General features: G+C 55.9%; 1 protein-coding gene across 1 annotated transcript in view; it reads left to right on the top strand.

Moving 5' to 3' along the window:
* PLXNA1 (plexin A1) overlaps nucleotides 1-21,261 on the top strand; it is a 56,214-nt gene that overhangs the window by 16,350 nt on the left and 18,603 nt on the right. The window contains exons 4-23 of the mRNA XM_036245345.1: nucleotides 3,193-3,333; nucleotides 4,258-4,358; nucleotides 4,688-4,811; nucleotides 4,898-5,051; nucleotides 5,410-5,509; nucleotides 6,695-6,809; nucleotides 9,775-9,975; nucleotides 11,422-11,518; nucleotides 11,589-11,782; nucleotides 11,877-12,028; nucleotides 12,111-12,231; nucleotides 12,587-12,723; nucleotides 13,880-14,047; nucleotides 14,622-14,715; nucleotides 14,908-15,147; nucleotides 15,238-15,381; nucleotides 15,729-15,963; nucleotides 18,920-19,062; nucleotides 19,724-19,980; nucleotides 20,330-20,396. Of these exons, the coding sequence (XP_036101238.1) occupies nucleotides 3,193-3,333; nucleotides 4,258-4,358; nucleotides 4,688-4,811; nucleotides 4,898-5,051; nucleotides 5,410-5,509; nucleotides 6,695-6,809; nucleotides 9,775-9,975; nucleotides 11,422-11,518; nucleotides 11,589-11,782; nucleotides 11,877-12,028; nucleotides 12,111-12,231; nucleotides 12,587-12,723; nucleotides 13,880-14,047; nucleotides 14,622-14,715; nucleotides 14,908-15,147; nucleotides 15,238-15,381; nucleotides 15,729-15,963; nucleotides 18,920-19,062; nucleotides 19,724-19,980; nucleotides 20,330-20,396 (2,985 nt within the window). The remainder of the gene's footprint in view (nucleotides 1-3,192; nucleotides 3,334-4,257; nucleotides 4,359-4,687; nucleotides 4,812-4,897; nucleotides 5,052-5,409; nucleotides 5,510-6,694; nucleotides 6,810-9,774; nucleotides 9,976-11,421; nucleotides 11,519-11,588; nucleotides 11,783-11,876; nucleotides 12,029-12,110; nucleotides 12,232-12,586; nucleotides 12,724-13,879; nucleotides 14,048-14,621; nucleotides 14,716-14,907; nucleotides 15,148-15,237; nucleotides 15,382-15,728; nucleotides 15,964-18,919; nucleotides 19,063-19,723; nucleotides 19,981-20,329; nucleotides 20,397-21,261) is intronic.

The following is a 21,261-nucleotide window of genomic DNA, read 5'->3' as shown; positions in this document are numbered from 1 at the left end:
AGTGGACAGGGCTGGAAAGCCCAGGAGGAAGTTGGATTGTGGTGACTATGCCTCTGGGCCAGAGCTGTGGGTGGGTCAGTAACCAGCCCTGGTGCAGCCTGGGAGATGTGCCCAGGGAGGCTAGACAGCTTCACTAAAGCCATCTGGGTAGATGGAGGGCTCCTTTCTCAGCAAGGATGGGGAAGGGCACTATGGCAAAGGGACCTCTGTGGGCAGGGCTGGGTTTGGGCCCTGAGTTTTTTTTGTGGTGAGAGGTATGAAGGAGAGCGGTCGCAGCCACTCCTGAAACGGTCTGGTGGTCTTTGGGGAAAGGTTTGCCAAGCACAGAGGTGACTGCTGGAGGTAGAGGGGAACACGGGGGACTCCAGAGGTCTCTTGTGTGCTCTTGCAGGCCCAGCTGCCCCAAGTAGGTGGCCCTAGAGTGGACAGCTGTGGGTGCGGGTGTGGTGTGGTGTAGTGTGGTGTCGGCATCTCACTGCTGGTGGCATGTTTCCCCGATGTTCTGCCAGAGGTCTGGCCTGGCCTGCCCTGGAAGCTCATTCTCCCTGGAATGCCCTCCTGGTGGCATGCTGCATCCATCTTCCCACTTTTGGGGCAGACTCTTTGTCCCCAGGTGCAGTTGGCCCAGGGCCCTGGTGAGTCTCCATTTACCTGTTTGTGCCACACAAGCCCTGAAACCTGAAAAACAGTTGGATGCAGCAGGCATAGCCCCAGGACTGGTCATTCCTAGCCAGACCCCTGACTGCCGTGTGTGTGCATGCAGGAGCCCTGCTGAGCTTGAACCATGGCTACTCAGTGCACAGCATGGAGCTATCACCCATGTCACGTCTACCCTCTGGCCTGTGGGCCAGGCCTCCTGACATCCCCTTTGCTCTGTGCCCTTTAGAAAAGCCCCATCTCCCTGGAACCTGCCTGTGTGTGTTTAAGGACTAAGGGCTGTCCAGTGTCAGGCAGGTGGATGGACAGATGAGATGCATGCTTCCTGACGCAGCTGTCACAGTGCCACCTGTCAGAGTTGGCACACTGCCGGCCTAGGGTTGGGAGCATTCGGAGCCCGTGCCTGGCTTGCCTCCTCTCTCCCACTTTCTCAAGGATCCTGGGGAGGAGACCCACTCTCTGCTCTCACCCTGCCATGCCTCAGAGCTGGTGTGCCCCCTGGATGTGATATCATTGCCTCAGCCCATGCCCTCATCCATGAGAGGGAGGGGCATGCAGGACTGGCCAGGTGGGTGTTCAGACTGGCACCTTTGGCCGCTGATGGTCCGAGTGGGAGAGCTTGGGGCCCCTCAGTGTCCCTATTCAGCAAATATATCAAGAGTGTCCCCTGTCAAGGACCTGGGGGCAAGCATTCCCCAGTGAGAGAGATCAGGCTGGGGTGTTGGGGAGAGGCTATAGGCCTGGCACTTAGAGATGGGGTCAGGTTTGGGCTTCTTGGTGCTATTGGAGGTGTCTGCAGGGATGGGGGCAAGGGAGGGCCAGGACTTGGGGAGAAATCCAGAGTCCTGATTTTAATCATTTGGGTTAAGACAGTCTGTCTGAGCTCAGTCTCCATTATTGCCCTGCCTTGCCCTCCTGTCTCCTGCTCCCTGGCGATTGTCCAGGCTGGCCTTGGCCAGGCCTTTGTGACTGGCTGCTGGAGTTTGGTGATTGCTGTGGGGCCTGGCTACCTTGTGTCCTCCTGTTTGGCACTCTGTCCTGGTCATCATTTCATCCTCAAAAAAGCTTTGGTGTGGGGAGGGCTGTCTGTCATTCCCCTTTGACAGGTAGGGAAACTGAGGTTCAGCACCCTATCAGGGTCACACAATTGGGGGCTGGGCTCAGGCAGTGTGGGTCCAAAGACTCTCCTGGGCCTAGTCAGCTCCAGGATATCCAAGCTCCCAAGTAGGCAGGAGGTTTATGGGAGTTGGCTGGCTGCAGGTTGGGATCCAGTCCATTTTCCACTCACAGGGGCTCTGAGACTGGGAGCCACTCACCTGGTTCCTTCCTCCCAGAATCAGGTTGGAGCCATTTTGGCAGCTCTAGGCCCAACCCAGGTTCACTGCCCACTGCCCAGCACTGGGCTCTGCTCTTGATCTGCTTTGACTTAAGCCTGCCTGCCTAGCTAGGAGGCAGCTGAGAGGATGTACAGCTGAGCAGATGTTGGGGGGTGGCTCTGGGCTCTCAGGAATGCGGCCCTCCCAGTCTCCTGCAGCCAGCCTTCTCCGACCCAGAGACACAGTGCCCCACCCTGGCTGGCTACCCTTACTCAGACCCTATTGGAGCTGGTCTGAGCCTGGGGCTTTTACCTGCCCCGCAGCCCACCCCAGTCATTCAACCCTGTTCCATCAGTGTGGGGGTACAAAGCAGGGGCTAAGCCCTGGCCCAGGCCCTGCTCCTGAGGTGGAGATGGAGAGGTGGACTGGACACCCTGGTTAGAGCCAGAGCCAGGAGGGTCCTGAGCTGAACCAGCAGCCCTGTGCCCTGGGAGCCTGCCCAGACCAGCTGAGATGGGCAGGTGTTGCCCCATGAGTCCCATCTCTGGAAAGCCCCCTGGGTCTCCCTGTTAATTAAATACATTTGTTTGGTAAAAGCAACTAAAAATACTTATAGTGTTGCAAGCTGGAGAGAAGAGCTGGCTAATTAATGCCTGGTTTGTTTGGTATCTGAAATATGCCTTCCTCTGGGGATGTGCCCCAACTCCAGGATGCCCTGGGGCTCAGCCCATCACACTCAAAACAGCCTTCTCGCCCTGGAGGTTCCAGGGGTCTCACTTCTTAGCCTTCTTAGCTGTATTTGGACCTCCCACACTCCCTGCAGACCCCTCTTTTCCTCCCTCCCAAATATCCCCTCCTCTGAGAGTCCCAGCCTGTCCCAGGGAAGATGGTGCACTTTCAGGGGTACCTGCCACCTTTGCATTGGATATGGCTGTGCAGCTCGATGGTGGGTAAGGGGTGGAGGGCTGTTGTTCTTCCCAATCTCGGAAGACCCCTCATCCCTGGGCTGTGACCTCTGTTGACTGATGAAGGGGCCAGGCCGGGGCCAGCTCACCAGTATGCAGTTTGTCATGCACAGGCTGCTTGGTTTGAGGTGGGGGTTCTTATAGGGCTTTTGGGGGATGGCTAGGGGAGGGGCTTGGGACCCCCACCTTAAGTGGGTATAGGGCTAGGGCACAAAGACATCGGCACAGCTTCTCTCAGGCCCTCACTGCCACAGATCCTGGTGGACCTGGCTAACCCTGGCGGCCGTCCAGCCCTGGCCTACGAGAGTGTGGTGGCCCAAGAGGGTAGTCCCATCCTTCGTGACCTGATCCTCAGCCCTGACAGCCAATACCTCTACGCCATGACAGAAAAGCAGGTGAGTGCTACACTGCTGGATACATGTGGGTAGGCCTACCCTGGAGAGCTGCACATGGCTGCCGTGGGCCCACACCGTCCATGCTGTCTCTAGGTTCTCCTGGGCCAGGTTTAGAATTCCCACCCCTTCCTGAATGACTTCATATCCACAGGAACAAATATTTCAATGAGAGTATTATCAAGGTATTGGGGTCACTACACGGTTTGGGATGTGCCTCTGGGACCCTGAATTCTCAGACTGTGACCTGGCCCAGCACTGGCCCCATCTACCTGGCGGGGACTTTGGACAGCAGCCTTTATGGGACCTGTGGCTGGCCTGGCCCAGCTTGTCAAGGCCATATGCTTGTGTTCATAGTCTGGCCTGTTTGCGGCTGTCCTCCGAATTTCTACTCTACCTGTTGAACCATGGCAGTTGGAGTAAGGAAGATTTGGAGGCAGGTGGAAAAGACAAGACCTCCCTTCCTTCTTGGCCAGCTCTCACTTCTCTTCTGCACCTCTCTGGCCCAGTTCTTCTGCCTCTCTGGGGACCTCAGAGCCAACCAAGCAGGCGAGGTTGAGGCAAACGGAGCCCTGCCTGCCTTTGTGCTTAAGATTGGGACCAACAAGCCATGGCTCCCCCGGAACCTTGGAGTCCAGACAGATGGGAGAATAACTGGCTGGAGCGGTTAGTTCTTTGGGTTGCTCACCTGTACCAACTTGCTCACTCCCTTGCCGTCACCACCTTGAGCTCCAAGGGAGAGGCCTGACTCATACCAGGCCATGTCATCCAGGACTGGCTTTTGAAGAGACTTAACTAGAGGAAGTCCCAAGATGGGAGTATCCCTGGAATATGTGTTCAAGGGGGCACATGGTGGTGCTGAGGTGATCTGGCAGGTGTCCCTGTAAGGGCCTGGTGGAGGCCTGACACAGAGTCCTCTCCTACCAGGTGACACGAGTGCCCGTGGAGAGCTGTGTGCAGTATAGGTCGTGTGAGCTGTGCCTGGGCTCTCGAGACCCCCACTGTGGCTGGTGTGTCCTGCATAGCATGTGAGTCTGGATAGAGATGGGGGTGGGCAGGAGGCCCTGGCTCTCCCTGCCTTGGGAGGGCCCCAAATGGCCTTGTTGTGCACCTCAGGTGGTCACAGCTCACCTCCGAGCTCCTCTGGGTTTCCTGTGGGCAAGGTGCCTTGGGTTTGGTGGTTTCCTGTGACCAGCTGAATGGCGGCCAGCCCAGCTACATCCCAGTAAAAACAGGGTACAGTGAAGCTGGTGGGCTTCCCCAAGTGCAGGCGTTAGCTCTGCTGAGCAGAGGCTAGGTGTTGGGTTGCTCCTCGGGCCTCCCTGCTTGCGCCAAGCCCAGGTTCCTCTGCCTGCAGGTGCTCCCGTCGGGATGCCTGTGAGCGGGCAGATGAGCCTCAGCGCTTTGCCTCAGACCTACTGCAGTGTGTGCAGCTGACTGTGCAGCCTCGCAATGTCTCTGTCACCATGTCCCAGGTCCCAGTGAGTGTGGCCACCCTTTGAGGGCTGAGGGATGGGTTGGGTGACAGGACTGCATTCACTCATGCCTCCTGCCATGGGTGCCCCAGCTCGTGTTGCAGGCCTGGAATGTGCCTGACCTCTCAGCTGGCGTCAACTGCTCCTTCGAGGACTTCACTGAGTCTGAGAGCATCCTGGAGGATGGCCGCATCCACTGTCACTCACCATCCTCTGGGGAGGTGGCGCCCATCACTCAGGGCCAGGGTAAGTGCACCACAGCTGGGTGTCTGAAGGGGCCTCCTGCTGAGGAGGTGGACTGTCATTGGGGACAGAACAGGTGTCACATGGTGTCCAAGGAAGATGGCAAGGTAAAGAGCAGATGCTAAATGGGAGTAGTATAGGCAGGAGGCAGGAACCGCAGGTGCAAAGATGCAGGGGGCCCACTTGATGTTCTCAGGAGTACACAAGCTGGAGGGGTTGAGGTGCAGCCAGGGACTGTGTACTTGGTGGTTGGGATGGTCCTTGGTGAGATCATTTCCTGTTCAGGTATTGCCCTACATAGGAGTCCTGGGTTTAGTGGTTTCAGGTGGCCCTGGTAACTTGAGCCTATGCTGCCCTACAGGAGACCAGCGGGTGGTAAAGCTCTTCCTGAAGTCTAAGGAGACGGGCAAGAAGTTTGCATCTGTGGACTTTGTCTTCTACAACTGCAGTGTCCACCAGTCGTGAGTGTTTCAGGCCTCGTGCATGGGCAGGGCAGGCATGGCCCAGTGGTCAGGGTGGGAGGCGAGTTCTGCCATGAGAGCAGTCCCCTGGGCAGAGGGATCAGATGAGCCTAAGGCTGGTGTAGTGGTCAGAGCAGGTTGGGTGGTTGTGAGTGACATGTATCAGTTCACACCTAGAGAGCCTTGGCTCTTAGCCTTGGTGTGAGGAATGACCTGTGGGCACCGGAGCAAGGCAGGGAACTCAGGGGTCGGGAGAGGGAGTCAGGCTGTGTTGTCTAGATGGGAAATGGTGTACCATGGGACAGATTATTTAGCACCTGCTGTTCTGGGACAGGTGGAAGCTCGGGTTCTCTCTGGCTCATGCTGTCCCAGGTGTGGGCTGGGGGTTGGAGAGGCTGGGGCACAGAAAACCAGGATAGGAGCTCTCCCTGGTGCTGGCTTGGTGCTTGTCTGCTGCCTGTCTTAGCTGTGAGTAGCAGGAAGAATGGGAGGCTGAGGACCTACTGTTCATTCTGCCATGGGCTGGGACACTGGGCCTAGATCCATGACCTTGAGGGTGCCCAGCCTTGGAAGGAGGGGATTGAGCATCTCAGGAGAAGCCCAGTAGCTGGCAGGTTGGCAGGTCCTCTAGACAGCTGGTGGCATTTGCCTGGGGGTGAGGGGGCCATGGAGACTGTAGAGATGAGGTGCCTGTCATATGAAGCTGCAGGGGCAGGAGCACTGAAGGAGCCCTGTCCAAGCTCTGAGGACATGTCAGAATGAATGGAACAAGCTCCTGCCAGGTGGAGCCTGCAGAGTGGTGGATATGTACCATAGCTCCATCCCCCAAAATTTAAATCTAAGACAAGACAGGATTTAATGTGTAGCTCCTTAGTTTCACTAACACATTTACAGTGATAATTGTCATGTGTGTCCAGTGGTCACTGCAGTGGACAGTGTAGACTTTAGACATGCCCATCACGAGGAAGGCCCTATGGGGTGATGCTAGGGTGGACTGTCAAGTGATTAAGGGTCTGGAGAAAGAGAAGTAAAGGAGGGAGGGAAGCACCAGCCAGTGCAGAGGCTCTGGGGTGGTCCTGTAATCAACCACTGAAGGAACAGCAGGGAGGTGGTGTGGTGTGCCCTGTATGGCAACTGGTGGAGGCACCTGATGCCCAGCCTCACTGTCCCACTCCCCCCTTGCAGCTGCCTGTCGTGTGTCAATGGCTCTTTCCCCTGCCACTGGTGCAAATACCGCCACGTGTGCACACACAATGTTGCCGATTGCGCCTTCCTGGAGGGCCGTGTCAATGTGTCTGAGGTAAGGCCACCTTGGAGGGGCGCAGGGTTTCGGAGGTGTAGCAGAACTAGGTGTCACCTGTGGGTGGGCCTGGGAGAGCTCCTCTGGGTAGCTGGGATGCCAACCAAGAGGTCTGTGAGATTGGGGACATCCTTTGTGGCTGTCCTGGCCTGAGGCCAGCCAGTGTCATTTGTTGGTGGTCATGGGGTCTCTTTTGTGACTTTTAGGGGAGGCGCAGAAGCCTCAGACCTGCTGGCCCCACCCCCGGAGGCATTGTAGAGAGGGGACTGTCCATGCAGGACAATGGGAGCCTGGAATGTGAGATGTCTGGCTAAGTGGACCCAGTGCCCTGAGTTCATGTGGACAAGGGAATGTGTCAGATTGACCTGCAAAGAGCTGGTCAGGTCCTTGGACCCTTCTGAGGTCCTGCATGGTACTGATAATAATTAGGTCATAATTATTTGGAGCCTGAGCAAGGTACTGGCCTTATTTATGAGCAGTAGGACTGTTACTCCTGGAACCCAGGCTCTCAGAACTAGGATGGGCAGACCTGGAACCTGCCAGGCAAGTGCAGAGCCGGAACTTGAAACCAAGGCCCTATTCTTTGCAGTGACACCATGCCTGTTGGTGGGACAGGGCAAGAGGGTGTCGGTCCTGCTGGCTTTGGGGCACTTGGTGGCTATAGGTGGCCTGAACTTCTGTGGACAGTCCAGGGTAAGAGGAAATGCAGCATGCACAGGGCCCCTGCCGTACTGTGGGCCCTCTTCACAGAGCTTCTCCTGGACCTTTGTTGCACATCATGGGACAAGATGGCAGTGTGGGGTAGGCTGAGAGCAGGCAGGGATTGAAGGCATCTAGGCATGACAGTGTCTGTGAGAGTGGGTGGGCAGGGGCCTTGGGGCATCAAGAAGTTGGTGGGGCTGATCTCAGTGGGATTAGTGACTGGGGAGGGCCTGTTGTGGGTCTTGATGGCCGAGGGAAGTAGAGCAGCAAGTGTAAACCCCTCCCAAAGAATCTGCTCGTGCAAGGCTAAACTGGTAGCTATTCCGAGTTCTGGGAGGGTTATTGGGGGATGGATTTATTCCACAGATATTCCCTCTTAAACTGTAGTCCCAGGTTTTGTGGGTACGTTTATAAGGAGTATAACATATGCACAGACTTGTTGTTTGGAAAGACTTGGGCTCCCAGCCCAGGCCTCCCCTTCCCATCTCTAGTTTGGGTTAGGCTCCTCTGGGGCCTTCCCTCACTCAGGAGCATGCTTACGCTATGGTGTCTTGGTTCCCTACCCCATTGGAAGGAGTTCCCAAGAACCCCACTGCTTGCCTCGTCCTTGTACTCTCACATTTGCTTGGGTTGTTTGAGGTAGAAGCCACCAGAGCATGTTAGGAAAGAGCATTTAGGAGGCAGCTGGTGCCAGGTTGAATGCCTGGCAAGGGTTCCTTGTAGAGCACCCCCCAAGCAGAGCCCACACTCACTCCGAGGTGGCCCAAACCTAGAAGCCAGGGCTTTCTGCTAGGAATGCTGGGTCATGTGCCTTCCCTTCTGATGGCCTCCACACCAGGAAGGATTTGCCGTGGTCATGGTGTCCCTAGAAGTGAAATAGAGGGACAGTCTTCTAAATTCTTACTTTATCTGTATAAGCAGAAGAGTTCTAGATCAAGTGAATAAAGGTCTAACTTAAGTCATATAAAGAGTCGTGGCCCCTCACTCACTTTTTATACTTGAGTCAGTTTACATACCCAGAGCCCCTTAAATGTGGGAAGACGGATCCCCTCAAGGTAGAGCCCTGGTTTGCTGTTCCACACTGCTCGTCTTTCTCCCAGCTCAGCCTGATGTCAGGCCACTCATGGGGTCTGAAAGGAATGTCAGAACCCTGAGCTGACCCCTCTTCATGGCTGAGGTCCCAAGGTGCCAAAACCCAGTCAGAGAAACTAGCTGCAGGTCACAGAGCCTACACCCTGATTGACAGTGGCACTGGTCTCCTGGACAGCCAAGATAGTGTCTGTGCAAAGTGGAGGTGTGAGGTGGGGGAATGGTGAGAACAGTCATGGTGGCCAGGACGAACCAGGGTTATTGGGAGGTCCATGAGGGACAGCCAGTCTGGGGAGGCAGCAGGAAGATCCCTGGGCCTGGAGACTGGGCTTAGCAACCCTTCAAATGGCCAGGAGAATGCTGGCATAGGTGAGGGCCCCTGAAGGCATTGCTAGTGGCTCTCCATTCACAGCACCATCACCTGCCTCTCCCTGGTGGAGACTGGGTCATCCTGTAGACCAGGGAATGTGGTCAGCCTTCCTGGCCATACCCTGCTGTCTGCTGCTCCAATGTCTTTTAAAGGCCTCAAAAACCTCTGCAGAGCCAGGCTTGGGCCTGGGCTGTGTTGGGAGATATTGCAGGCCTTAGGGATTATGGCCTGTTTTCAGCATCTCTATTTAAAGCCCAGCTCAGTGGCGTGCCTCTGGGTCTGTCTTCTCCTGTGGCTGCTCTCAGTGTGCTGCAAGGGAGCTGGGCTGTTGCATCAGTTATTGTTGCTGAAATGCTGGCCCTGGGGGCCCCGACTATTTTTCTGCCTGGCTATTTTTACGTGCTTTCCAGGCCCCAGCAGAGCTTACAGCCTCAGCATCTCGCTCTTGGCTGCTTGTGTCTCAAGGGCCTTTTCAGCTGTGGGCCAGATGGGACCTCTTGGTTGCTGAATGGTGGGGTCCTAGAACACTAGACATGGCGCTCTGGGTCCAGAGGGGAGAGGCCCTGCCCAGGGCACAGAAAGCAGTCATGCATCCTGGCAGGTGTAGAACCCAGGCCTCTTGCCTTCTGGTCCAGCTGGCTATTTCTGAGGTTCTCAGTCTACCTGTGTATAAAGTGGGCACAGTGGTAGCTTTCCCTGGAGAAGCACAGGCTGTGCACATAGATTGTAGTCTGGGCTACAATGGGATACATCCTGCTCACTGGCCCCCTCCTATGTGCTCAGCTGAAGCCTTGTCACCCTCAGGACTGCCCGCAGATCCTGCCCTCCACGCAGATCTACGTGCCAGTGGGTGTGGTGAAGCCCATCACCCTTACTGCCCGGAACCTGCCGCAGCCACAGTCAGGCCAGCGTGGGTATGAGTGCCTCTTTCATATCCCAGGAAGCCCGGCCCGCGTCACCGCTCTGCGCTTCAACAGCTCTAGCCTGCAGTGCCAGAACTCTTCGGTAAGGCTGGGTGGAGCTGGCAGGGGATTTTAGGGACCCCTTCTGCTAGACTGGGCTGGTCATACTCACAGCTGTAGGATGTGTTTTCTGCTAATGAGCTAAAGGACAGGGTACAGTCAGGTGTTCAGAGGCACTTCAAGCTCCCAAGGTGAGTGTCAAGCCCCTCAGGCATGCCTGGGTATGCAGGTGGGGCACTGCCAAGAGCCACCCAGATGTTTAGAGGAAGCACATCTCAGACATGGAATGGGCAACTTAGATGGGGTGAGATATGCAGACATGGCTTTGTGTGGGGTCTTCAGAACCTGGATGAGGAGGCCAGGTTAAAGGTATGTGGAAACGTCCATGTGCTGTCTTCGCCCAATGCTTCCAGGAGGGCCAAGGTCAGGGTGATAGTACCCAAGCACTCAGCTTCTTTTATATCTCCTGTGGCCAGACACAGAGACTGTTCCCAGCAGCCGTGCATGTGCACATTAGCAGGCAGGTGCTGCTCAAGTGCCAAGAAGCAGCCACATTTGGAGCCTTGAGTCTAATAGGATGACATTTTCAAAGCTTTTCATCAAGTCCAGTGAATTTAGTAACAATAATCTTTGCAAAGCTAAAAACTTTCCCTGGTGGGTGGGGAGGAGTGGTGGTCCCAAAAGGCCCTCTTTCAGTTTTTGTGACTGCTGGCAGGCCTCACTAGAATGTAGTCAGGAGAACAGTGGGTTTCCTACAGTGGCCAAAGCCCTGTTAGTGGGTGGTGCTTCTAGGTTCTCTACAAGGCCTGCGTTTGACCCACACCCCATAAAATCCCAGAAGAACTGCCATGAGGCACAAGTCTGTCTCCCCTTGCCAGTTGTGGTAGATAGAACCTTGGCAGACCTCTCCTGTTTTCTAGCAGGTGGGAGTGCTGGGCCTGAGTTCCTGAGGAGGGGCAGTATCTCTGAGCCTAGGGGTGGAAGGACCGAGCCTCACCTGACAGTGCTTTTGCCAGCCTATGCCCAGTGCATGGGGGCACCCAATTTGCACCTCTGAGCAGTCCCAGTGTAGGGATTATTCACAGAGCATCCCTGACAGAGGTGCAGCTGGGAAGTCCTGATTTCCTGGTAGGGCTGACTATGGGGCAGGAGTAGGGAGGTCTACCTAGAGGGTGCACCTCATGTGCTGCTGGAGACAGAGCAGAGCAGGGCCCATGGCCACCAGGAAGGAAGAACTAGGGTTGGGGGCTTGGAGGGAGAGCTGGGTGTGGCAGGAGAGGGTTAGTGCCCAGGTTGGTTGGTGGCCAGGTGTTTCTCTTGGGTATCTGGCTCTAGATTGGAAATGCCAGTCTGGAGAGGCAAAGCCCCCAGACTCTGCCCCACCAAGCTCACTCCCAGCCATCCACTTCCATAGGTGGTCAGGAGGGGCACACAAGCCCTGATCTGCCCACTGGGGTTTTGGCCTGACTGCTCTGCACAATGCCCACAGTACTCGTATGAAGGCAATGACATCAGCGACCTTCCTGTGAACCTGTCAGTGGTGTGGAACAGCAACTTCATCATTGATAATCCTCAGAACATCCAGGGTGAGCAAGGTAGGGTGGTACTGGGGGTGGGTTTGTGACTTGGCCCAGCTGACAGTGTTTCCCGGGACAGCCCACCTCTACAAATGTCCAGCCCTGCGGGAAAGCTGTGGCCTCTGCCTCAAAGCTGACCCTCGCTTTGAGTGTGGCTGGTGCGTGGCCGAACGCCGCTGCTCCCTGCGTCCACACTGCCCTACCGACTTTCCTGCTGCCTGGATGCATGCCCGTCATGGTAGCAGCCGTTGCACTGACCCCAAGATCCTTAAGGTAGGTGTACCTCTCTGCCCAGCGGCTTTCCTTGCACAGCCCCTCATAGCCTGGGATGGCCCTTGCTAGCCTCCCACCCTCTGTCTCCCCATAGCTGTCCCCAGAGACGGGCCCTCGGCAGGGAGGCACAAAGCTCACAATCTTGGGTGAGAACCTGGGCCTGCGCTTTGAGGATGTGCGGCTAGGCGTGCGTGTGGGCAAGGTGCTATGCAGCCCTTTGGAGAGCGAGTACATCAGTGCCGAGCAGTGAGTGCCTCTCGGGTTGGGTGGGAAGGCCCCAACACCCAGCTGGACCTTGCAACCTGCTGAGGCCCCTGGTGCCCCACAGGATTGTCTGCGAGATTGGAGATGCCAGCACAGTGCGGGCCCATGATGCCTTGGTGGAGGTGTGCGTGCGGGACTGTTCCCCCCAGTTCCGGGCCCTGTCACCCAAACGCTTCACTTTTGTGGTAAGCTCCACCCCACCCAGCCTGGAGCCCTCTCCTCCCATGAGGCCTGGGGGTGGGGGGAGGCTGTGAGGCCTGTTTTTTTAGGGGCTGGCTTGGCCCAAAGGCCACCTCAAGTGAGGGGCTCCTTGTCCTTCTGAGGGCCCCCACTTGAAGCAATACCTCTGTTCCTGGTCTCCATCTCCCCTCCTCATCTCAGGTCTGACTCCAGGTACCCCTGTACACTTGGGGCCCTGCCTATGGTCTGTGTCTGAGAGCCCATGAGAACAGGGCCTAGGCAAGGCTGGAGATGCAAGCAGGTCTGTAGGCCAAGGGGTAGGCCTTTTCTGGAGCTCCAGCAAGTTCCTTATTCTCATAGACTCCAACCTTCTACCGTGTGAGTCCTGCCCGGGGACCCCTTTCAGGTGGCACCTGGATTGGCATCGAGGGCAGCCACCTCAATGCAGGCAGTGATGTGGCCGTGTCTGTTGGTGGCCGGTCCTGCACCTTCTCCTGGTAAGAGGTGTGGATGGGGTTGGAGGTGGAGGGGTGGTGGTTGGTTCAGATTCAAATGGTTACATGTTGCCTCCCGTTGCCTGGGAAACATGGAGAGCATGGAAAGCCTGGCCAGGGTGATCACTATGGAAACCAGTGGTGAGAAGGTTACCATGGAGATAAGCTACCTTAGAGTGGGAAGGCCAGGTGGGCAGGGCCTGGGCCCGAGAGGCAGGCACAACCACCCTATCCTGTGCATGGGGGATCCCTTGGTAACACAATGTTTTGGTTTTCTTTTTAATTTGTAAAGAGGAAAAAATGTTAACAAAAGCACAGAGGCTTGAAGTGGGTAATTTTAGATTAGGGATGATAATAGAGCGGCCCTTTAAATATTTTCCTGTGGTAATTACCAGTTATCAGACTAATTATTGGTGTTTGCAGCCTTGCTGTACTTGCAGGTCTGGCGGCTTCAGGGCCTCCCAGCTGTGCTGAAAGAGCTGAGATGGGGACCCAGGTGCAGGTAGTGACTGGCTGGCTGCCCAGTGGGGGTGACCCAGTTCCCTCACTTCAGCCAGCTCATTTTGCCTATTCATGGTCCGGGCCCAGGCTTAGTCCCAGTTTCATATCAGGGTAGGCATATGCATGACTCAGTATAGCAAGAGTTGGCACTGAGCTTAGTACTCGGCTGTCCTGGCACGAGAAGCCACAGGCTAACACAGCAGGTGGGAAGGTCAGGGTCCCACAGGCTCTGTCCTGCCAGCCATCCCTGAGCTGCTGAAAAGCTATATTGAGGCCCCCTTGAGCTCCCTTACCACTCAGCAGCCTACCTGTGGTGGCTGGTCACCTGGAGAATGAGTGGGGCAGTCAGGATTGCTCCTTAGCTGGTGGGTCAGTAAGGTAGGGCCTCGGATACCAAGCAGGGCAGTTCAGAAGCAAAGGGCCTGGCTGGAGCCCAAGGTGGGCAAACAAGCACCTGACCCCGTGGAGGGGTTGATGGGAAAGTGGCTGTAACAGTCCTTAGGTCTTTGTGTGGCTCTGTTTTATAAGTGGGCATGTGAGTGTGAGGCCTGGGGAGTAACTTGCCCACAGACCTGTTTTCAATGGAACCTAGAAGCTTAACCCTCCTGGGAGGTGAGCGGCAGCACCCACATCCTCACTGTCATGCCTGCCCCTCTAGGAGGAATTCCCGGGAGATACGGTGTCTGACACCCCCCGGAACGAGCTCTGGTAATGTCTCCATCGTCATCAACATCAATCGTGCTCAACTTACCAACCCCGAGGTGACGTACAACTATACCGAGGACCCCACCATCCTGAAGATTGACCCCGAGTGGAGCATCAATAGGTGGGGCTGCTCCTGCCCACCCTGAGGTCCAAAGATCCCCTTCATCCCGTGGGATGCTGCCAAGGATGGAGCTCTTGCACTGGGTTCTCCTCTCCCTCCTTCCTTGTGTGGTCCTGCCACCAAACTTTTTGTTTGGAGGGACCAGTTAAATTTCTGGTGAAGTTTCCCTACAGTGGTGGTACCTGGCTCAGAGCTGAGCGGGGGCTGGCCAAACCCTTCCTGTGCTGCCTGAGTCTGTCTCTGTGGGTGGGAGTAGAAACAGCAAAGTTTAAGACTTTGGTCACTAGATGCTGTAGATGCAGCAACCTGGAAAATCACGTTAAGCAAAAATTTCGTTAAACTCTGATGTTGCGCTCTTAAAAGATAAAGAACAAGATAAGATGTTTGAGGCACAGCTCTAAGGATGATGGACCCCTGTCGACTCTGAGATGTGGTTGCTGTAATCTGAGTTCTGGTACTGAAATTGTAACCAGTTTACATCTTCTGGGAAACCGGAGGGTGTGTCTGGCCCTACCTGTTTGTGCGAGGCTGGGGCACAGCTTCACTTCATGACCCCTGTTCCTTCATTTTCCAGTGGAGGGACCCTTCTAACAGTCACAGGTACCAGCCTGACCACCGTCCGAGAACCCCGCATCCGGGCCAAGTACGGAGGTGTCGAGAGGGAGAATGTGAGTCCTTGTCCCTCCCCATTCCTAGTGCAACTCAAGCTACCTTGGCTGTTGCTATGCTTGGAAACCCCAGGGCAAGAAGCCGGCCCTGGCCTCTGGGTGTGCATATGTGGCTACAGCCCCTCGGCCCTGGCAGGGCCTGGCCCCATGTGCAGAGCAGCCAACCCAGCATCCTCATGCCTGTGTCCCCAGAGCTGCCTGGTGTACAACGACACCACCATGGTGTGCCGGGCCCCATCGGTGGACAACCCTTCCCGCAGCCCGCCTGAGTTGGGGGAGCGGCCTGAAGAACTGGGCTTTGTCATGGACAACGTGACCGCCCTACTTGTGCTCAACACCTCCTCCTTCCTCTATTTTCCTGACCCCGTGCTGGAGCCACTCAGCCCCACCGGCCTCCTTGAGCTGAAGCCTAGCTCCCCACTCATCCTCAAGGTGGGCCTCAGTCAGTGGGCAGGAGTGTGGGCGGTGGTGGGGCAGGGCACAGGCCGAAGGGACTCTCTGGCTCACTGCCACCCCCACCAGGGCCGGAATCTCCTGCCACCAGCACCCGGCAACTTGAGGCTCAACTACACTGTGCTCATTGGCTCCACACCCTGCACCCTCACTGTGTCCGAGACACAGCTGCTCTGCGAGTCACCCAACCTCACGGGGCAGCACAAGGTCACGGTATGTCCATGACCACATGATCGGTGCCTCAGCCCTGGCTCTGGTCTCCTGGGTCCCTGCTGCCTTTGACCTGCTAACTTAGTTTCACTCAGGGAAACCCCAACTCTGTGACGGAGCCCCAGACTGGCCTTCTGCCCAGAGGGAGCCCATCTTCAGTGTACGCCCCAACTCATCCCTCACCCAGTCCTTGTGCCCCTTGGTGGGCCTAGTACCTATCCTGGGTCCCCAGTGTTCCCATTCCTGCTGAGCAGTCCAGGAGCAGATGCTGTGGGGATCTTGAGGGTAAGGGACCAGGAAATTCTGAGTGGGCATGTCACATTTTGAGCAACCTGCATCCCCACCCCCAGGTTCGGGCTGGTGGCTTCGAATTCTCACCAGGCATGCTGCAGGTGTACTCAGACAGCCTACTGACCCTTCCCGCCATCGTGGGTATTGGTGGGGGCGGAGGCCTCCTGCTGCTGGTCATCGTGGTCGTGCTCATTGCCTATAAGCGCAAGTCTCGTGATGCTGACCGCACCCTCAAGCGGCTGCAGCTCCAGATGGACAACCTGGAGTCCCGCGTGGCCCTCGAATGCAAGGAAGGTCTGTTGGGCCCCTGAGCAGGGGAACATGGGTTCCAAGGGTGCAGGGCTCACTGGGGGTGCTGCTACTTCAGAGCCAGGGCCCATCTGCTTGCTGATTCCACTCAGTTTACAACATTCCTGATAGCCTCACTTGGTGCCAGGTTTGGTCCCAGGGAGGTAGGCAGGGGCCTTCCTGGGGCCTGGGCCCTTGGGGCAGGTATGGCTTCTGTGGAGAGTTGCCTACAACACAGAATCTGTAGCCAGAGAGCCCGCATCTGAGCCTCATCTTGGCTGTAGAACCTTGGATGGACATGTAATCATTTTGTGTCTCAGTTTCTTTCTTTTTTTTTATCTTCACCCGAGGACATTTTTGCATTTATCCTCAGAGCAGAAGGGAGAGATGGGGGAAGAGAGAGAGAAACATCGATGTGAGAGAGATACATTGAGTATTTGCCACCCACACAACTCCAACTGGGGCAGGGACAAACTGCATCCGAGGTACATGCCCTTAGCGGGAACCGAACCCGGGAATCTCTGGTCTGCGGGCCGACGCTCTAACTGCTGAGCGAGACTGGCCAGGCCTGTGTCTCAGTTTCTTATCTGTAGGATGGGCGCAGTGCAGGTGCTCACTTCACTGGGTGCTGTGAGTATCCAGATGGCCTGTGCAGAGCCTGCAGGGCAGTGCAGCATGTGTAGTTGTGCTAGTGTGGTGTCTTCATGCCTGTGGCTGGGTGAGGTACTGAGGAATGGGGCCTTTTCTTTATTTGTCAGCACATGCAGACCCTGGCCTTGGGCTAGGCTTTGTGCTTGAGGAACCCTTTCTCAGGGCCACAGCCTGTCCTCTCAAAATGGGGCATATGTCACCCTGGTCAGTTTGAATCAGTGGTTAGAGCATCAGCCCTTGGATCAGAGGGTCATGGGATCAATTTCTCGTCAAGGGCACATACCTGGGTTGCAGGTTTAATTCCTGGCCCTGGTTGGGATCAGTGCAGGAGGTAGCCAATTGACATGTCTCTTTCATGTTGATGTTTCTCTGTCTCTCTCTTTCTCCATTCCTCCTTTTCATTCTACAAATCAATGGGAAAATATCCTCAGGTGAAGATTAAAAAAAAAAAGGGGGGGCATGTGTACGTCATGACCCTGGAGTATGAGCGGCAGAAATCAGCTCTGACTGGCTTCTGCAGAGTGCTCTGGCTTCCAGAACATAAGCCTGTCAGATTCTTTCGTCTTGGGACTCCTCTCTCCCTGTGGTGACAAGATGGCCACAGTGGGCGAGCTTAGCTTCCCTCCTGTGCCCAACTCCAGCCAATTTCTGATGTCATACCTGGTCACATGCCCCCTCAAGCCTGTGTCCCTGAAGCCCCTGAAGGGGGTGGACCACAGGGCAGGCGAAAGTGGTCCAGAGAGTGGGATGGGTTCTGGCAGGCAGAGAGGCTGCAGATATCGGAAATGGGTGAGCAGTGGGCTAGGGGTCAGCAAGTTGCAACAGAGGGCATCCCCAGGGGCAGCACAGTGGTTGCTTGAGGATTGGGTTCAGCTTTCATGCATGTGCCTCTTCTCACAATGGTCAGCTTCCGTTGCTGTGGCCTCAGCCCACGATCATCAGCTTCCGTTGCTGTGGCCTCAGCCCACGATCATCAGCTTCCATTGCTGAGTATGAAATGGTGCCTCAGGGCTGGGTTCCCAGCAACAGGCCAGCCTAGGGCAGCCCCCATGCACTCATGGTCTTGGACTCTCTGTGCATGTCTCTGAGCATCATCTAAGGAGTCTGGGGCTGTTAACGAGGGGTGAACAGAGCAGCACTGGTAATAATCAACAGTTATTGGATATCTATGAGATACTAGGCATGACCCTGAGCATTTTTGCTGATATTGACTCACAGTTCTAGAAGGCAGACACTAGCAGTATTCCTGTTTTCGAATGAGGAAAGGGAGCTAAGTGGCAGGGTGGGTTTTGAACTGCTGCATAAGGGCCTTGAGGCCATAATGAGCTTGGCATCAGGTTATTCTAGTGGAACCAAGGTGTCCATTTACCAAGTACCCTGCCAGTCTTGGGAGCCCCCTCCCTCCTGGACAAACCTGCCTACCCACTGGGCAGCCCTGATGGGGCATAAGCAGGTGTACAGGAACTGGAGGGCAGTTCTTCAGGCAGGAATCTCCATTGGGGTGAGGACTGATGCCCACTGAGGTGGGTGTCTGTGAAGCATGTGTAGTTGCAACAGCTGGCGGGCATTCTAGGGCAGTCAGGTAGAGCTAACCAGAGGCCTGGCAGCGGCACTGAAGAGATGAAGGCCTGGCTCTTAATTCAACCTGTCAGCCATTGCCCAGAGCCTGCCAGGTGCTCCTCTGACTCCTGATCAGATAGCTCATTCCTTGGGTTGCTGCAGGTCAATACCTCTCACTTTTGGAATGTTTCTGTCACAGCCTGCACCTGACTGCCTTTATTTTTCAAAGAGACAGAGCCCCCTGGAGTGGGCAGGCAGTGCATTTGGCCTGAGCTGTGCATTTGGTGGTTGTCAGTGTGGAAAGCTGTGGAGAGTGGCACAGTCCCTGGATCCTGGCACTTCCGTCCCCCACCGTCTCCCTCACTTGGACATGCCTCTTCTCTTCCCAGGTGGTTGAGTCCAAGGGAGCCAGGGCAGATGTTCTTCAGGTGGCTAAGAGTTGACACCCATAGTTACTCTCCCCCCCAATGCCAGTATGAGGTATGGGACACCTCAGAGCTTGGACCTTGTCCCAGTACCTTCTCTGCTCTTATCTTGGCTAATCCAGGTACAACTCTGAGAAACACAGGGGTTTTATTCCTGTGTTAGAATTAGAGAAACTGAGGCATAGGCAGGTACAGTAGTACAGTAGTTTTCCTAAGGTCACTCAACCATCGAGCAGCAGAAGCCAAGGTTTGAGCCTGGCCCTGAGTAGGGGTAGGGGAGCTGGAGGCCAGCGGGGCACTTACCTTGATACCTGGTCTGGCCGCAGCCTTTGCAGAGCTACAGACAGACATCCACGAGCTGACCAACGATTTGGATGGTGCTGGCATCCCCTTCCTCGACTACAGGACGTACGCCATGCGGGTGCTCTTCCCTGGGATTGAGGACCACCCAGTGCTCAAGGAGATGGAGGTGGGCTGCTGACCAGGGCTCATCCCGCATCTACCTGAAGGGTTCCTTGGGTGCTGGTGGGCAGCTGGAGAGTGCTGGTAGATCACTCAAGCCTATAGGGAGGGGAACTGGGAAGCAAGGAGGAAGGTCTGGCAGGGGCCCGGAATCAGGGAGGCATATCCCACCAAACCACCCCAGTAGCAGTAGCTAGGCTACTTGGGGCCCTCTAGTCTGTCTCATATACCTTACAGCTCACCTGATCTGTCTCCTGGGTGGTTCTGAATGCCAAGCTTCAATGGGCAGGGATCTGGCCCATGTATGCTGGGCATTGTGAGTACCCAGCTGGAATTCTTATGGCTGTTTGGGGTGGGAGCACATGGCTGAGGCAGCATGGAGGCCGTTTGAGAGATGGGCTTTTTTCTAAAGATGTTGGCAGAGCCCAGGCTGGGTCTCTGCCTGGAGTGGGCTTCTGAGGCAGCTGCCAAGCTACGTTCATTCTGCTGAGGACAGCTGAGGCCTGGACACTGTCAGGCTGTCACCCACCTCTGAGGACTGCTCTCTAGCCCTGCCCTGTCCCATACACCTGGCCTGGACATCCCCTTGGCCAGAAGGCCTCCCCCACCCCCACTTGATGGTACTGGGTACTCTGCTGTGGGTCTGAACAGGCTCCTGTCCTCCTTAGGTACAGGCCAATGTGGAGAAATCACTGACACTGTTTGGGCAGCTGCTGACCAAGAAGCACTTCCTGCTGACCTTTATTCGAACACTGGAGGCCCAGCGCAGCTTCTCCATGCGCGACCGTGGGAATGTGGCCTCGCTCATCATGACAGCTCTGCAGGGCGAGATGGAGTATGCCACAGGTGTTCTCAAGCAGCTGCTGTCTGACCTCATTGAGAAGAACCTTGAGAGCAAGAACCACCCCAAGCTGCTGCTGCGGCGGTGAGCCCACACCTCCTATCTGCCGACACCAGAGGCCCTGCTGGGTGCTCAGCCCAGGGATGTTACTGTTGTGGTTCTTGGGGAAGCCTCAGCTTCCTCTGACCAGATATTGGTAGTAGGGATCAGGTGTATTGAGCATGGGGCTCTACTCTGGGGCTATCAGTCCTGGGCCTGAGTCATGCTCAGAAGCCTGCTCTGGGGCTAAGGGCTGCAGTCCCCACCACAATCCCCTAGCCCATGGGTGCCTTTCAAAGCATGGCCTTTAGTGCTGTAGGAAAGGGTGGGGATGGGCATGTTTTGTGGGCCTGGCAGTGGAAGTTATGTCACCCCTTCCTCTGTCTGTCTCTAGGACTGAATCAGTGGCAGAGAAGATGCTGACCAACTGGTTCACCTTCCTTTTGTACAAATTTCTCAAGGTAGGTGGGCTGGGGAGGAAAGAATGTCAAGAGGGTGTTGGGGACAGATAGATGGGTGTGAGGAAAAGAGGAGACCAGAAATGAACAATTTCAGCCCAGAATGGCTCAGGGGCTGGGGCCTCGGCATAAACTCCCCCAGGACATGCACCCATTTGCCTCTTTCCTGACTCTCCGACTCTCCATGAGGCTGTCCAGGCCTCACCCAGCCACCGAGGCAGGAATGGACACCCCGGCTCTGAAGCAAGTTATCTTGGGCCTCATGGCCAGTGTGCAGCTGAGCTGGAGTTTGGATACAGGCCCAAGTCTCTGCACTGTACCCATAGCCTCGAGCCAAGGATGAAGGGGGACATCCTGGCAGGGGCCTCCATGTGTCTAGCTCTGGGCCAGCCTGGGGAGATGTCTTAGGGCCCTTGTTGGCTCTTGTTGTGGGTAGAGGTTTCCCAGATAAGCCCCTATTCAGGCTTGGGAGAGTTCCCCCATCCCTAGGAAACAGGCCCTGACCTGTGGCCATCCTCAGAATGGGGTGGAGGCCAGAGGATACAAACTGCAGCCCTGAGCTAGAGGTGGGTCCAGGTGGATCCAGTTCAGGCTGCACTTAGAAAGTGGGAGATCACTCAGACCCAGTACCTGGCTTCCCTTGAAGTTTGAAGGCTTTGGTAGACATTCTCGCAAGACGGGGCCCCAGGCCAAGCTGGGGATGTGTTCATGAATGCTTCCACTCATGTCTCTGACTTCTGTAGACACTCTGCAGATGGACCACACGATGGGCAATGGAGTCTAGTGGCCTTTCTGTCCCTGTGGTTGCTTCTTAGCCATGGAACTTCATTTCCTGTGTCCCTACTGAATCAGGGACATCTGAGGGAGC

The sequence above is a fragment of the Molossus molossus genome, unplaced genomic scaffold (assembly GCF_014108415.1).
Source record: "Molossus molossus isolate mMolMol1 unplaced genomic scaffold, mMolMol1.p scaffold_m16_p_6, whole genome shotgun sequence".
In the NCBI taxonomy this organism is placed as follows: domain Eukaryota; kingdom Metazoa; phylum Chordata; class Mammalia; order Chiroptera; family Molossidae; genus Molossus; species Molossus molossus.
Note: the sequence above shows the minus strand (reverse complement) of the source record. Positions and strands in the feature narration are given on the sequence as shown.